Here is an 18,150-nt window from a genome sequence, read left to right on the forward strand (position 1 = left end):
TATTTGATGGTTTTCGAGATGTTGCCATTTGAATTACGATCTCCTACTCTCTTATTCCGTTCTAAAACCTGAGAAAATAGCAGTTAAAGTTTTTGCCAGTGAATCTGGCATCTGTTCCTGTACCACGTGATTACACGTACCCTATACGGTCCCTTGTTGTCATAGATGCAACATTCAATGACCCTCGGAAAGCAGGGAATCTCACAATTCAGATGCTTTTTACAGCTCGTTTCTATCATAAACGGTTCAGAAGTTGTCATGTTTTGTTGACATTTTGTAAAACATGTGCAAGCGTGTACGTTCGGTTTAGCATTGATGCTACGTTCGGTTTAGCATTGATGCTACGTTCGGTTTAGCATCGCTGCTACGCTCTGTTAGCGTTGATGCTACTCGGTTTAGCATCTGTTTCTGTACCCGTCCCTTCTCGTCATAGAGGCAACATTCAATGACCGTCGGAAAGCGGAGAATCCCGCGATTCAGATGCAGTTTACAGCTCGTCTCTATCATGAACGGTTCAGAAGATATTTCATGTTTTGCACCGAAGCAGCACTCATTTTCAGAGGGTTTAAGTTGCAGGTCAACTTTAATCATCATTTACGTGCCTTTTCTCAATTATCTGGACTGTGAAACTTTGGGAGATTGTTTTTGAATGTCACTGCTTTGAAATTAGGGTAAAAACATTTTTTTTATTTTCTATAGGTTTTCCACGTTATCAGCTGATTATCTAAAAATAGAACATTGCGACTTCCGACTCATTTTGATGGAACGGGTCACATATTACTACATTCTCTCCCCCAATTACATTGGGGTGGTAATGCAATCACTGGCTAGATTGTGTTCACTGTCTCATTCGTGAACTACACCAGTGTCATGGAAGCCAGTGGTTCTGCATTGGTTTAAGCCACTTCAGTTAAAGGGACAATGAGGAGTTTCTATTTGGTTATAAAAAAGTCTCACGTTAATGTGGATGAATCTACGCTACCCACACTTGTTAATGGACCCATTTTCGATAAATATATCGTTTTGTCTCTATCGTTATTTTGTTATTATTAGTGGTGGCGGAAATGCTGGTCAAGCCGACCAGCGTTTCTTTACTTTCTGTTTCGTGGCGAGTCATGACAATAATGTCGCCGAATCGCCATTTATGGTCGGAACTACGACGGTATGTGATCGTCTTCAAACCTCTGACTTTAATTCTTGCTGAATGAAAACATGAGTCCGTCTTGCGCCGGTCAAAGAATTTCACGGTGCGCGCGGAGGCTCATAAATGTAGTGTGAAAACGCTTCGCTTTTCCAAAACTCCTCGTTGTCCCTTTAAGGTTAAAGGGATAGTTCAACATTTTGGCAAATTGGCCCATTTCCATACTCCCTATAGTCTTGGGAGTAGGTTTGTTACCTTTAATTGGCAGTGCAAGCTTTAGAACGGCAGAGCAGAGCCGTAAGCTGCTCAGAACTACGCTATGGAGGTTAATGGAATCTCTGGTTTCACTCATACACAATCCAACAACTCCAAAACGCTCTCATGGTCAAGTTGTGACCTGCACATTCACCACGCTATGAGATAATAACAGAACGTTACGAGACGGTTGGAAAACTGCCCCCGACGGGAACGCGCATCAGCGGACTTGCATGAATTTACCTCGAAAACAACTCTGTCTCGTAACGTTCTGTTATTATCTCATAGCGTGGTGAATGTGCAGGTCACAACTTGTCCACCAGAGCATTTTGGAGTTGTTGGATTGTGTATTTGATGAGTTTGATGAGGGAAACCAAGAAATCCCATTAGCCTCCGTAGTGTAGCTCTGAGCAGCTCCTCTGCTCCGCCGTTCTAAAATAGCTTGCACCGACAAGGTAACAATCCTACTCCTAAGGCTATAGGGATTATGGCAATGGGCCAATGTGCCAAAATGTTGAACTATCCCTTTAAGAAAAATGTGATTTGGAATAAATTGTAATAAACAAAAAAGGATGACTTTTCCCTAATCTTTGCCACTTGCTATGAGTGTCTTATGGCGCATTTCCACTAGCGCGCTTCGGCTCGGCTCGGCGCGCTATTTGCGTGTTTCCACTAGCACGCAGTACCTGCAACCAGGTACACTTTTGGTATCACGTCAGCCCTGGTTCCAAGCGAGCCGAAGCGTTACTAAAACGTGACGTCAGCCGACTGCCTTCCACTGATTGGCCGATGAGTGTCGTCACTGGAAGCGACGACCGACAACAGAAATGTTCCTGCTGTTACCAGAGAATTTCTAATATTGAGACTGGCTCTGTTATTACGTGACTTTATTAAGTTTTAATATTTTTTCATGCGAGAAAGTTACTGTTTAGATCCCCAATGTGCGGTTAGTTTATCCAAACGACGGCTGTTTAGAAGTTTGCCCCGATGTTTTTCGGAGAAGTGAAGCTCCAGGTCCGAGCAGCGACCGCGACATCATAGAGGCAGCAGCCCGGCTCCTGACGTGCTCCGCCGGCCAGCCTATGGTCGTCACCCCGAGGAGAAAACGACCGCTAATTAACTTACCCGATGGCTTTATAGGTTTACCACCGGCTGGTTAAACTCTTTTTAGGGGATAAATGTTGGTCTCATTGATGAAATCTAACAATTGTGGCTGTAGCAGAGGTTTGTTTGTGGTTAGACAGAAGAGCAGCACTGCCTTGGGGTCTGTACGCACAGAAAACACCACATTTACATCAATAAATAAATGTTTACAATGAACCAGGCCGATCTCAGAGCTGGCAAGACTCTCCGGTAAGGCATATTGAACGGTTAAATGCCGTTAACGGGACGAGAGCAGTCAAAACGGCGGTTTAAGCTACCTACAGCGAGGGTAGGTTCACTTCCTGTTTACAAAGTAAAAGCACCAATTCTATCGTAATGGCTTTCCTTATGATAAAAGGCAACGGGTATTTTATTTTGTGAAAATAACCGGAAGTGCGTTGCTCACTACGGCTAGCTTTAGTGATTCCGACTTCGTCGAAACAAAATTGTAAACAGCTGGTATTTTGTCAGATTTTCAACACGTGGGGGATCTAAACGACTACTTTCTCGCCTGAAAATGTTTCAAATGTTGCTAAAGTTATATATTTACAGAGTTTGGAGCGTTGCTCGGCGCCGTGTAAATGACGTCACGGCGGCACTAGTGATACTGTTGTAATGGAAACACAACCAAACCGAGCCGAGCCGTATCGAGCCGAGCCGTGCTAGTGGAAATGCGCCATTGGACATGGGTCCACTGCTGTATGTTCCCTTGTGAAAATAGTAGTTCTTTTTTTCTTCTTCTTTTTTTTAACCTTGAATGTTCCTCAGACTAAACTGGGTGGTGATCATTTTTGTTTTTTATCGTAACCATGTTAAAGGGATAGTTCAACATTTTGGCAATTTGGCCCATTGCCATAATCCCTAATGGTTTTAGGAGTAGGTTCGATACCTTTAATTGTAATGAACCTTTTCCTGAAGAACTGCTCAAAACTACACTATGGAGGCTAATTAGATTTCTTGGTTTCCCTCATCAAATACACAATCCAACAACTCCAAAACGCTCTGGTGGACAAGTTGTGACCTGCACATTCACCACGCTATGAGATAATAATGGGATTTATGAGACAAGGCAAATGCAGAGACTGCTTGCCGAAAAACTGCCCCCGACGGGAACGCACATCAGCGCTTTTTCATGAATTTACCTTACAAATCGGTCTCGTAACTTATTATCTCATAGCATGGTAGCGTGGTCTGTAGTAGTGCTGCACGATTAATTGAATCCTAATCGCGATGTCACGCCGTGCAATTACGTAATCGCACAAAAGAGTGCGATTGGTGATTTAAAGTACATAAATGTGCGGCCGCGTGAGCCTGTAAACGGGACTATCTCTCCTGTAGTGAGTGGAGTGCAGCCGCTAATGTGTGCAGCATAGCAGACTCCGTCGGTAGTCACGTGACCAGCAGGTCTGATCACGTGACGACCCAGCCGGCAGACAGCCTCCGTGCGCTGCAGGACCGTCCCCCCGCGGTGACAGCGGGTCTGGACCAGTCTGGACCTTTGCAGCAGGGAGCGAACTGTGTTTTCCTCTGCGACAGGTGCGGTGCGTTTAAAAAAAAAAAGACTTTGTGTTTGCTTGTTGGGGCGAACAACCAGAAAGCTCCGGTGTTTGGTTTTCTTTTAACTGTAATTTAACACTTATTATTTGAGAAATACACTCCTAAAATATGGTTATTTCCTGTGTTGTGCTTAAAGTCCCACTCCCGCGACCCTTTTCGGCCATTTTAAAACCAGCTCATTAGCCATGCACATTAGCAATGTATCTCTGGGGGGTGGGCGGAGACTGCGCTGCTCTGCACCCGCCCAGCCACCTCCTCGCACCCCACCCCCCCCGCTTGCTGACAGCTGGACATTGTACAATTACAGATTCAGCGCGTTTAGCGTAAAACTCCACACTGGGATTCGATCCCAGACTGGAACATAGTCCTTGCTCATGGTGCAAGCTGCTCTACCAGGTGAGCTATACCTATTATACCTAGACAGCTACACCGAGCTGTGAAGGCTTTCACCTCTGAGCCAGATGCAGAGCGGGGCGGGAGCTTGTAGCACTAGTGCCCTCCCCTGGAGCTGTGACACCCTCAACTCCAGTCTTCCTGAAACTGCCAGTTCGCGTCTGCCATTGGTTCACAGCAGTTTGAAGGCAGAAAAACTCTGAAATGCAATTTTGCACTTCCTTCTCTGCTGATAAGTGCTCTAACACAAGAAAAATGCCACAGGAACATGTGAAAAGCTCAGAAAACACGATTTTCACGGGAGTGGGTCTTTAATAATCAAACAAATAGACTAATTACAGCATTAATTTACAATATTGTAATCGCAATCGCAAATCGCAATATTTTCGTGCAATCGTGCAGCACTATTCTGTAGCGTAGCTCTCAGCAGCTCGCAGCTCTGCTCCGCCGTTCTGAAAGTAGCTTGCACCGACAATTAAAGGTAATGAACCTACTCCAGACTATAGCGATTATGGCAATGGGCCAATTTGCCCAAACGTTAAAAACTATCCCTTTAATAAAGGTCCACCCAAAACTAATATTTTTATTTTCCTAAACCCAACCAGGCTGTGATAATCCATGACATGTCAAATTACATTATGCAGAATGATAATTTAACTAGAATAATTTAAAGGGACAACGAGGAGTTTTGGAAAAGCACACACACTACTTTTCACACTACATTTATGAGCCTCCGCGCGCACCGTAAAATTCTTTGACCGGCGCAAGACGGACTCATGTTTTCATTCATCAATAATTAAAGTCAGAGGTTCAAAGAGGTTCACATAACGTCGTAGTTCCGACCATAAACAGCGATTTGGCTGCGTTATTCTCATGACTCGCCACGAAGGAAACGCTGGTCGGCTCGACCAGCATTTCCACCACCACTAATAATAACAAAATAACGATAGAGACAGAACGATATATTTATCGAAAATGGGCCCATTAACAAGTGTGGGTAGCGGAGATTCATCCACATTAACGTGAGACTTTTTTATAACCGAATAGAAACTCCTCGTTGTCCCTTTAACTAGAAAAAGTTTTCCCTCTTTGTTTATCTTCACCCTCCAGTTCTGCTCAATGATTCTACATCGTGGTTTTTCCTCTCACTTTTTATTTAAAATTGGTTTTGGTAAAAGCCGACACCAGCCTGAAAGCTTTATTTTGACCTTTTGGCATATCACTTCCAACATTATCCAACATGTTCACTGGCTACAGCTGATAAAATATGCTGCTGGTGATGTTTGTTTGTCTTTTTTAATTTACAAAGAGAGTGCAGGCAAAAAATGAGAAGCCTGACACCTGAATGTTTGGTATACTGTGTTAATACAGGCGGTGAGGAGAGAGGAAGATTTTAGATTTTTTTTTTTAGCCTTGTAGCTTTGATAACCTGGGTATTTTTTGAGTCATTATTCATCAATGAGACATACAGTATCAAACATTCACTAATTCTAGAGTGGCAAATATCTCTACTTTCTCAGTTTTAGATCATTAAAACATGTTTTGGTCAAATAAAACAAGCAGTTTGACCTCAGGGCGTTTTATTGGACTGTCACTGTTTCCGAGACACATGGACAAATAATCAAGTAAAAATAATAATCAGATGCCGCCAATTATCAACTGTAGCCAAGCAGATGTTTTTTTACCCCTCCAAACAAAAATTCTTCTTGTTTGTGTGATGGAGTCTAGGTTGTGACAATAGTTTAATTATTTTTAATTATGCGTCAAATGTGACCCACCTACTGTCAAAGTGGGACACTTGCAGTTAAAAAAAATTCCAAATATTATCCTTTTTGTAAGAGGTCGCAGCTACTGAATTAGGAGTTTTTAAGTTGTTTTGCTGTTTCACAGTTTGTCCCCTCTCTGATCACTGCATGCTTTGTGATCATGGCAGATACTCTCCTAATTAGTATAAAGGTGAACGAATGTGCATTCTAAAAACTCATTGGAATGATTATGAAACACCAAGGGTCATGAATAATATTTATTTTTACTGCTTGCATAAGGCATAATAAACAGTGGGATGTCAAAAATAAAACTTTCAGAAACAATACAGTATAAAGGGAGAAATGCAGATTAACTAACCAATCCAAATCACTAAAGCCCAGGCCCGTCGCTACTGTATATGGGCCTTTAGGGGCACGGCTCGCTCACTGACCTCATAGTGCTCACCCATTGGCTCCCATTTAAATTTCATCATTTTTATTTTCTGTAACGATCCAGTTAAGATACTACCTTCATATGTCTTATAAATAAAGACAATAAAACAGAAAAAAACAATGGTATTTTTCAGGGGTACGTAAAACGGAAGTCAATGTAATGAGAGAGAGCTCCTCAGTAAATTCAGATTGTGTGTGTGTGTCACAGAAGCAATCAGTGGTTCTTCAGAATACGCTGCTGCTGTTGTCTCATGTTGATTCTGTTGTATATTATGACCGCGTGATATTATAACAAGTCAGAATCCACCCTGATGGGTTTAGATTTGCTTTTGATGCTACATCCCCTCGTATCTATTCACTTTCTAAGCCATAACATAAAGCTTACAGAACCCTGCAAGCAGGGTTTAAAATTAGCACCCGCCACTCGCCAAATGCGGGTAAAAATATAATTTGGCGAGTAAAATTATTAGGTCACTCGCCATTGGCCGGCAGCTGGAATATGCCAACTTCACTATATAATTGCTGAACAGTGAAACGAACAGTTTACAGCTACAGGAGATCTACTGACTGTGTTGTGACTGTGTGTGTCGAATGTCAGAGTTGTCCCTTGTTATCCTCCGTGATTCAACATTTAAGAAAATGTATCAAGTTTTCTGCTGTAACGTTCGCATTTAGTCGGTCATTCAGAGGAGGCGGTCAGAAGCGAGCGACGTTAGTTTGTGTTAACGTGTTTATGTGGCGACACATCACGAACGATGGTGAGGGGTAGGGTTAGCAGGGTTAGCCTACCACATGTCCCCGACAATATGGAATCATCCCGTATTTGCAGATTAAATAACCCCGTCCTGTTTTGCATCAATACGGGACCGGGTTTGTCTCATATTTCCGAGTTCACTTGAATGCAGCATCACCCCGCTCGCAATCCCGTGAAGAGGTGCCGACTCTGCCCGTGATCAGGTGAAACTCTGTGTTTTTTGATCACAGACGAGAGTGGCAGAAATTCAAACACTGGGCTCGACAGTGTCAGTGACACTCTGGGCCGTAAAGTATAGGCTACCCCCACTGCCCCCGCCCGTAAAGCCTTTCCACCGAATCAACGGTCTTTTTTTTTTTTTTTTTTTTACCGCAACATGATTCACATCATGATAACTTCTGTATTTAGGCTATTCAAACTTCCACAGTCCATAGTTCTCTTTGTTTGATATTTCAAAAGAAAGTTGCATCCTTCTATAGGCTACTGTAGGATGAACAGTAGGCAATCTACATCAAAAAAAAACTTAACCACTTATTCAGTCTGAATTAAATGTAGGCTAAGTTTCAAAACTCACATCACTATATCTTCCTCTGAAAGCCTATTTGTGTAATGTCTGTTGTCATTCCATCAGCTAATCTGATTAAACCTATTTTTTTAAAATATATTTATTGCAACAATTTAGTTTAGGAGGCGGGTGTGTGTTGTTACTGTAAGATAGCTGCCTAACTATAATGCAATGGGGAAAACACTGCTGGTTTTAATGACTTTGTGTTGTGAGCAGTTCAGTGGCCAGTGAAAACATATTTTGGCCGGTAAAATTTTTGACCTACCCAAGTGCAACTGATTGGTGAAAAAAAGAAATAGATTCATGGTAAAGAAAGAAAGGGCATGGAGGTGTGAGAAATAGTGAAAGACTCATTCATGCTCAGCATTAGATACATACAGTAGGACACACAGGCTCCTGTACACTGCATTCATCTCATCTGAGTTTTATGAAAACAGAATAAGCGCAATGTAATGAGATATAGAGACGTATAACACATATAAGTTGTATTTAATTCCCTCATAACCACCACTATCCACAATGCTGCTTTCACTTTCATTTTTCCCTTTTTCTTGACAGGTATATGCCATGTTTGTCGCTATGTTGTCAGGAACCTTTGATCCTGAGCTATTTTCTAGAGGATGTGTAGCGGGAATGTTTTTCTGTAGAGGGAGCATGAATGAGCCCTTGGAGGGGAAAAGCAGGATGTATATGTGACACAAGATAAGTGTAAGGTGTGAAAATATTCTTGTTTATGAGCGCTGTATATTCAAGTGAGATACCCCCCCCCCCCAACCCCACTGCTTCCATCTAACACTGAAGCCCTCAGCCTACTGACTCCACTGCATCACCATTTCTGAATAGGCCGTACGTTAATGTCGCCATCCCCTGTTCTCAGATCATCCTCCACTTTGATCCGACATTGGAGACTCTGCTAGCTCCTCTCTCCTGTCATCTAATATGATATTAATATTTATTCAATATTCTTCCCGATTCTTCAGGTAGAGTAAACAAGAATGAAACGTGGGGCCACCCTTTGAAGATTGCAATCTCCCCTCCGCAATATGGAGGAGTAAATATTGCATTAATGTTACCATTATCAATTATAGGCGTGGTGGTGGTGGTGGCGAGCAACCCTGGGCCGCCGCGCTTTAATCTGGCGCCGAGGACCGCATCCTTGTTAATAACGGTGTTTATCTGTCTGTGTGTTCCTGCAGGTATGGTGAACTACAGCGAGGTGTCCGGCTACCCCCTCGTCCAGCACTGGAGTCTCCGCTCTGTGTTGTACCACGTCAAGCTCAATCAGTGGGTCCTCTCTCAAGGTAAATCAGCCCGCACTTCTAGGAAATAATTCTATATATAATTTGTTATTGCTGATTGTTTATTTATGGCGGAGGAGACCACGCTCCCGTCTCCGTGGCATAAACTCACGTTCATCGTCGAGACAAACAACGCTGGCTATCAATAATTTATAACATTGTAATTAATCTGACACATCAAGGTTAGCAGCTCATCATAACAGCTTGGGTACTTTGTTTACTTTTAATTTTTTCCATCGGCTGTGTAATTAACTTAAGCCACTGCCATCTTTTGATCAGACTGGCAGCCATTGTCTCGGCTTAAAGAAACTGTAGTGACTTCTTTTTTTTCAACTCATCTTTCAATGTCAAACTTCTTTTAAAGGCTTTTTGAGAGTCTTTACACGCTGTGCTCGTGAAGAAAGTGAACGGTGAGAGAATAATGTGCGCGCAGAGCAACACACCTCCCTAAATCTACTCCTATTAACAGCAGGAGCAATTTTACAATCATAAAATTCTTGAACATATAAAAACTCTCACCACAGGGTGTGTTCCTGGCAATTTTGCAATATAAGTGCTTAAAAGCTTCCATTATGCAAACTCTTATAAAGAATAGACTGTGCAGGTGCTGTTCAGCTGTGATGCTTAGATGGATGCTCTGAAAGACTCTTAATAGGTTTAACTACACTTATATTAAATCACAAATTAGCAAAATCTCACTTTAAAGGGGCAAAAAGACAAGAAGAAGTTGCTCGAGAGGGACACAGAGCTGGAAGACAGTGTCCACTGGCTGCTAACTGAAACCATTAACTACATAATAACTCATAATCACTTTAAATATCCATTAATATCCAGCACTCACTGAGTCAGAGTGTTTATGAAGACAGATGTGTCCAAACAGTATTAACATGGTGTTCTCTAGATGTATAACAAGCTTTTAACAGTTCAGTAGTTTCCAGTGTCCCCCTCACTTTACATTAGTGGGACATTGTGAGATGTCTGATGATGTAATAATGATGGGAAATGCCAGTTTATTGATGAAAAAAACATGTTGACTGAGCTTTTTTTTTTTTTTCTATTCTATTTCTATTCTATGCAATGTATTGCAGCTTCAAATCAGTGTCATACTGTGTGTCAGAATACTAAATTGCTATCAATTCCAAAGCAACATGCCAGTATTTAGTAGATACAATGTTGTAGCATTGCTACTTTGACCTGGTCACCGTGCTACTTGACAGGTCAGAGGTTTACTGATGTGTAATGTCATCCTGAGGGCTACATGACTCTGTAACATAATGAAAATCCATTCTGATATTTCAAAAGCATAAATGTAAACTTCCTGGTGTTGCTAGATTAAGTGAAAGTCACTTAAATCCACCTCAAGCTGTTCTTGGGGAAAAGGGAAGTAGCATAACACTAGATGAGAGACCTGACTCATTTTGTTCATGATCTCAAGCTTTTATTCCCAGAACATGAAGCACAATTTAATATTAGGCAATTAAAAGTTCTAACTAGAAGCCAAACCACAATACATAAACTGACAAAGAACAAAAGGTTTACAATACTAAACTCCTGATCACACTCAAAACAGGAGAAAAATTGTTGGAAATAAAAATGGCAGCTCTTTCCTACAGGGCTTTTTTGGCAAAGTTTCCAAACTACAGATCAAATCATAAAACCAGTAAGTGAAGTTTAACCAACAGAAAAGTTTTCTAGGTAAAAGCTGGCACAGATATCGTACTGATAAATACACATGTACAGGGAGGCAACCAACAGCCTGTGGCGAAAAGAGAGAGGTGCTGCTGCTCTGTGCTGTTATACTCCAGGTGAATTCATGTGGAGAGAGGTTCCAGAGCAGCACGGCAAACAAACATGCACTTTACATTTACCTATGGGTGGCACGCAACACACGCCGTGAAAGTTTGAGGGTGTATTGCAATCCATCCATATCATTGCAATATGCTAAATGTAAGATATGACTTGTTGATGGTGCTACAGGAAAAGTCAGGGCATCATTCAAGTAGCCATGGTTCATCACCTGAGAACCAGGATATTTTATCCTATATTTTATCACCTGTGCACCACATTTCATTGCAAACAATTTGGTAGTTGTGGATATTTAAGTACTTAAGAGTACCTTGGGGTAATCTTCAATTCTAATCTTAATTTTAAAGGGATAGTTCAACATTTTTGGCAAATTGGCCCATTGCCATAAACCCTATAGCCTTAGGAGTAGGTTCATTATGTTTAATTGTCGGTGCAAGCTATTTTTAGAATGGCGGATCAGAGCCACTTGATGCTCAGAGCTACGCTACGGAGGCTCATGGGATTTCTTGGTTTCCCTCATCAAATATACAATCCAACAACTCCAAAACACTCTCGTGGACAAGTTGTGACCTGCACATTCACCACACTATGAGACAATAACGGAACGTTACAAGACAGAGTTGTTTTAGAGGTAAATTCATGTAAAACCGCTCATGCGCGTTCCCGTCAGGGGCAGTTTTCCGGCAAACAGTCTCTGTATTTGCCTCGAAAACAACTCCACAACTTGGCAGTAGACTAAATCTCTCTTCAAGAGAACACTTAAAAACTCTTAACAAAAAACCTATACATTACCATTATTGTAAAATTATTAATAAGTACAAAATCTTGGACTTTGCTGGCTACCAGTTGTTTTTGGATGTCTGTCTCATCTTTAAGGTTTTGAATGGACTAGCCCCTTTACTATTACAGGACTTCAATAAACTAATATGAGAGCATTTCTCTTCCAAGGCCATGTTCACATACTAATAAGAACTCATCTATTATCTACTGGAATTTTGCAAGATAATCACTGTGAATCTGAGTGTCACCTTGTCCAGGTAAATACAGCTTCAACTAACTGATTAAATAGAAAGAGAGCCAGCAGCGTGGGTACACTGTGTAACTGTATCAAATAGGTCCTTCTGGTTTTTTTTTGTTTTTTTTACTCATCCTCTCACATCATCATCATCATCATCATCATCATCATCATCATCATCATGGATAAGCAACAGCAGGTAAACGTGCAGGAGCTCGGAGCTGTTTCACAGGTGCAAAGTGGATGTCACATGCAAATATGATGACAGATACTGAGCCAGATGCATATGGATAGGTTGATGGATAGATAGGGAGGAGGTCAGCCCACAGAAATATGTATCTCATTTTGTTTTCCTTGTCTTTTTCTCTGTCTCTCTGATAGCCTGTCATATATCACAAAGCTTTTGTATCCATGGCAAGACCAAGGCATTCTGACAGCGCCTGCCATGGAAACTTCACAGAATAAGATAACTGTGGATAGGTATTTAGTCAAGCAGCGCTTCTTCTGAAGGCTGCTCCTGGCTGCTGACACATCAGGGATTATACTGAATATTTCCTGACGGCTTCCTCACCACTAAATGTATTATTCTATAAAATACATCTGCTTTTTTTTAATTTAATTTGCTTCACGACATAACTTGTGCTTTTTTTTTTTTGTTCAGGTCGAAATGTTGCATTCAATCATCCTCTTGGCTGTCATGTAACAATGTGGATTCCTGTAATGTTTCATGGTGCTGCATTATTCACAAATCCATCTTAAATAGTTTCCAGTCTGATAAGTGCAGCCACCTCCACTGTAAATACAGCCATGATACCCTCTAATGCATTTCCAATGGCGCTGCTGTGGTTTTGGAAGTGGCTGCCACGTCTGCTGAGGATACATTTTCTATTTTCTCTTCGCTCAGAAGCGACTCAGCAGCCTCCGTCTTTCTCTTTTCTTTTTTGTTCCTATTTCCCACTTTATTTCTCAACACGGGAGGGGTGAGGGTATACTGATTTTTACATCTGATAGCAAAGCCCCCATCGCTCATCCTCACCGCGCTCTCTGTCTCTCACTTCAGTGGCCTCCTAATTTAATTTTCGAGGAGAAGTAAGAGTGACCCGAGCGTGAGCGCTGAGATATTAATACTGCTTCTCCTGGAAATGATAATGATAAACTGCCATTGCACGTTTTGCTTTTCCCCGTGTTTGCCAAGAGAGAATCCCAGCCAGCGTGTGGTCATTGTGTCACAGTGTGCTCAGCATGTTTCATATTGGAAATGAAAACATGCTCTCTCCCCGTGCATCAGTGGATTCGCTGAAATGAAATTAACATTGTCCTTTGCTTGTTTCCAGCGTGCCATTACAACCCCTCCAAAAAAAAAAAAAGAGTCTGTCTTCACGTCGACAGTATTATTCACATTAGTTTGGAGAAATCCTTTTATCCCACCATTGTGGGTTTAAACCTGTCATTTAAGCTTAGCTCCCTCCCAGGACACTGGATCCCTGAGGGAGTTTCAGTGTCTGAATTAGCAATAAAAGGAATCTTTAACCCTGAGATTTTTACTGCCACTTATCCTAATGGAAGTGCAGAGGGGAAACACTTATAGTCAGGAGGCCTGTCTCAAATTGTTTACTGTTAAAACAGGTTTCTGCTAAAAAAATTAAAAAAAACTTTGAGAGAGATAAGGTAAACAGATCGATCAGTAACAATTATCTGTGAGCCTTCATATTTATTATGTGTACACTGGTAAGGAGTCGATCCAACAGTTGAGTCTACTTGTTGATTGTGGAGTTGGAAACACTTGCTTGTTCTGGGACTTTCAACCATATCATACACTTCTCAGAGGAATGGTTGGGAACCAAAGTCAGAACCAAATAGGCACCAATCAGTTTCTAAACTCTCTAACAACATGCACAGATGGCTGACATGTGCAACAGTAGTATCAAAGTCAGACAGTGAAACGGTGACAATTGTAGTTTTGCGTTAAAGATCCAGTGTGTAATGAGTGTGAAACAGTGACATCCAGCATTCAGATTCTATTATTTATCTATTAAATAATTCTATTGTTTATTATGAACATGAAACTCTTTGACATGTGCTCTCTGGTTGGCGGTTCCAGGGTGCCATTCCGAAGGGCCGCCACTCCGAACGTTTACTTTAATTTGTCGGAATGCCGACCCTTAATTATTTATGGGAAAAGGGTGCCATTACGAACCTGAAAGAAAGGGTGCCATTCCGAACCTGAAAAAATCTTGAATGGTTCACGGCACGGAGTAAAGAAGCCTAATTGCGGTGGTAGCGTAGTGGTCAGAGTATCTGCTTTTGACGCGGTGGATTAGGGTTCGACTCCCGGGGGAGATACATATTAACTTAATTGCCTAAACCTAACCAAAGCACAGAGCAAGGACATTTATTTTCAGCAGGAGTGCCGCGGCTGCATCAGACCATGGATGTAATGCATCAGACTCGCACCTGGGTGAAACTTTGGAGGCGGAGGGGGAGGGGGAGGGGCCGGTCGGGCGCTGTCCCCGCGGCGCGTCGTGTCAAGCCGGGCAGGAAGTCAAACCACGAGAGAATCCGGTCAATTTTCAAAATAAAACACATTCGGAACGGCGGCCCCTCGGGAAGTTCGAAATGACGGACCTTCGGGATTTTTCGGACTGGCAGACTGTCGGAATGGCGGTCCTTCGGAATGGCGGTCGCCTCCCCTGGTTGCCTGGATTTTCCATTCCGTACAAACATGGCGGCGCAAGATGGCGACACTCTGTAAGCAAGACCCTTGCTATCCTACGGTGGCCCTGAAGTGCAAAACACAACGGCAAATCAGACAACAACGGCAAAAGAGAAAACACAACGGCAAAAGAGAAAACACAACGGCAAAAGAGAAAACACAACACAAAAAGAGAAAACACAGCGGCAAAAGAGAAAACACAACACAAAAAGAGAAAACACAACACAAAAAGAGAAAACACAACGGCAAATCAGAAAACACAAAAGCAAAACATTTTGGGCAATACATAGTGGCCTCTGTGCTAGTTTTGTTTTTTGTTTTGTTTTGTTTTTTAACTTTCTTTATTAAACATGTAAACATGAAGAACAAATACAATGACATACTCATTTCTGTCTGTATGTGCAAATCAAATCACAGTGAAAGAAAAATCACACCTCCTGCATTACATAGGAAATCAAAATATTTTCTATAAAGGCTGAGTGGCCTCTGTGCTAGTCCCGCTTGTCTGTCGCGCTGGCGGTGTTGTCTTTCCGGTTCAAAGCACGGACCAGTTCTTTTGTCCAATTAAGCAATATTACCCGAGAGGGTGTGCTTTAACGTCATTTGAGCACGACGGTGATGCGGTCAGGACCGAGGCGCTTGCGCCGAGGTCCGCAAGCATCACCGAAGTGCTCAAATGACGTTAAAGCACACCCTCGAGGGTAATATTGCGATTATACAACTATTACCAACTAAATAAAATGTATCATCAAAATATATTCATGTTGATGGACGTTTTGCTCTCAAAATTTAAAGTTTTTTGCGAGTGTGCTTCCCGTTTCCATGGAAATAATTGGGGTCTGACTAATAACTGAAACACAATCAGTCACGTCAGTAGACTCCTATGTGTAATGGAACCTAGTTCACCTCTACAGCAAATAGTCCGAATCTTAGTAACGACCTAGCAACAGAAATGATTTTTAGTCCAGATGAGTGAACTCTGAGCAGTCGTTCATGTTTTAACGCGGTCGCGGACTTTCGCCGACACAGCTGATGGGAAAGCCAAACATTTCAATTACTCCAGATTATTTAAAAGCCCAAAAGTCGCAAAGAGAGAGAGGGAGAGAGAGAAACGTAGAGGTATCCAGATCAGCTCCAGGCCATATTTTATTTTCACCGCTGTTAGGCTACATCTAGCGTCTCTCTGACGGACTTTCCCTAACGGACTAACGGACTAACTAAATCAATACTGCTCAAATAAACAAAAAATGCTTATTTTTATAGCCAAGATTATGTAGAATGAGGGTTCGTTGTGGTGGTATAGAGTCTTGATGCTCAGGAAAACAGACAAACAGGAACGGAGAAACGGAGACAGACTTTGTTTACACTCCACTTTACTGACCGGCATCATCACCATGACAAACACAAACAATCACCACTACCACACACATTGAACCAATCACAGGCAGGGGGAAACAGCTGATTACTACACAAATACAGGCTACAAAATAACAAAACTATTAATACATTAACTATAGACATATGCACTAAATGTAATACCCAAACATATCCCAACTTTACAGTTATCACAAAGATGATGATTTTTTTTTCTATTAGGCTATATTTAAAAAAAAAATAAAAAATAAAAAAACATGTTCACCGGTCACAATATAGCTACGTGTCTCTCACACCGAAGGGAATACCCTCTCGGCTAAAACGTTTCAGATTTATCACTTTATTTATTATTATTATAGAAATGCACTTGCATACTGCCATTAAAATTGCAGTTGTTGAAGTAACTCATAAAGTCCATGTTGGAGCTCTGCCGTTTAGCAGGTGATGTGGTTGGAGCGACTTTCCAATGGTCTCTTGTTTTCCTGGCCAGCGCACAGCAGGTTACTCCACCGTTTCCTATTATCCAGAGAAGGTGCCCAGTAGCTCTGGAGAGAACTCTCCGACCTGTGTCCACTGACAGTCATTATTTCTCTGGCTTCGAGTCCACCCTCTGCCAGTTTCTGGTATGGTGGTACTTCTGATGCAGTGATTTGTGTATATCACTGATGTTCCTGCCTCTTTGGATATACGCGACAGCATTGAACCCAGGTAGTTAACGCCCATCGGCTTCCAACGAGTACCACACGTCCCCTAACCTTTCTCCTCTTTTTGGATGGAGGTAGAACGCTTTGGCTTCTTTCGGGGATTTTAGAAATGTATTTTTCAAATGATGAAACCGGGCACAATTCATTCCCTTGGTCTTCAAAACATTGCGCCTCTCCTGCTTTGACGGTCCCTTTCATGGTGGTTTTTGTGATTTTTTGTCTCCTCGTTGAAGCCGAGTGTCACATATTTGGTGCCTTTAAAAAAGCATATGAATTATCAGGTAAGTTTGACCACATAATAACAACATAATCACAAAATAATTACGGTATGCATAATATGCGTGGCTCTTTGAGAAACCCACCTGTTGAATCGCGTTTTATTTCGAAGGATTGAGGCGTTAGTTTTCTCAGACCCTCCTTTCCTCTCCTTCCAAAATGTAACTGGATGTCAAACCACACTTTGTTTACTAAGCCCCGCGCTGTGTCTGGATTCATTGCCTCCGATTTTCTTAAAACGACCAGGTCCTCCTCGGTGATCGCGGCATGATGTTCCGTTTTGTCGTGGCCCGCTCTCCTGAGAGACTTAATGAGTCCACTCAACACGTTGTTTAGACGTTGTGAACTCAGTGTCCTGCATTAGACACCATGCGCGACTGAGAGGAGGGTCGTTGATGTACCGGTTGATGCCTGCCCTCAATCCGACGTAGCTGCTGATGGAGTAGTGCTGACCCTGGCTGTTTCTTGCTGACCCATAAAATTCACGAAGAATCCTGTTTAGTTCATTCTTTTGTAACAGTTACAAAATCTACGTCCTGCTTGGTGCATTTTCAGAAATTCCTGAAAACATCTGACAGCCCAAGACGTTGATCGGGACGTGGTCTGTTCGTTCCTGGACAGTTCCAGTTGATTGAGCTCTTCATGTGACATGGGCACAAATCTTTCTTCTTTTGTCATTTGGTTCTTCTCATCCTCCTCCAACCATTCATCCAAACTGAGACCGCCAAATAAATCAAAATTAACAACAAACGGATCCATTTTGTAGCGTATTTTTCAGCCGTTTCCTGCTCCAGCTCTGACAGTTACAATGTTGCCATGGAGATGGATACAATGTTGCCACAGACTTGGCGGAGTAATATTTTTAGTGATGAGTTAGGCGTGCTGTCATGCTGATTTGAGCACGTTCTAAATGTCTTGTTGACCAATCAGATTGCTTGGTCGGAACTACTTGTTGTAT

The 18,150-nt window shown here is 42.0% G+C and overlaps 1 protein-coding gene across 6 annotated transcripts in view; it reads left to right on the forward strand.

Moving 5' to 3' along the window:
- Positions 1-18,150, forward strand: part of astn1 (astrotactin 1) — an 840,736-nt gene that overhangs the window by 489,173 nt on the left and 333,413 nt on the right. For all 6 annotated transcript variants that reach the window (XM_085804088.1, XM_085804090.1, XM_085804091.1 and 3 more), the window contains one exon: positions 9,203-9,307. In XM_085804088.1, the coding sequence (XP_085660214.1) occupies positions 9,203-9,307 (105 nt within the window). The remainder of the gene's footprint in view (positions 1-9,202; positions 9,308-18,150) is intronic.

Source organism: Trachurus japonicus, chromosome 17, assembly GCF_045865225.1.
Source record: "Trachurus japonicus isolate A0001 chromosome 17, Traja_1.0".
In the NCBI taxonomy this organism is placed as follows: Eukaryota; Metazoa; Chordata; class Actinopteri; order Carangiformes; family Carangidae; genus Trachurus; species Trachurus japonicus.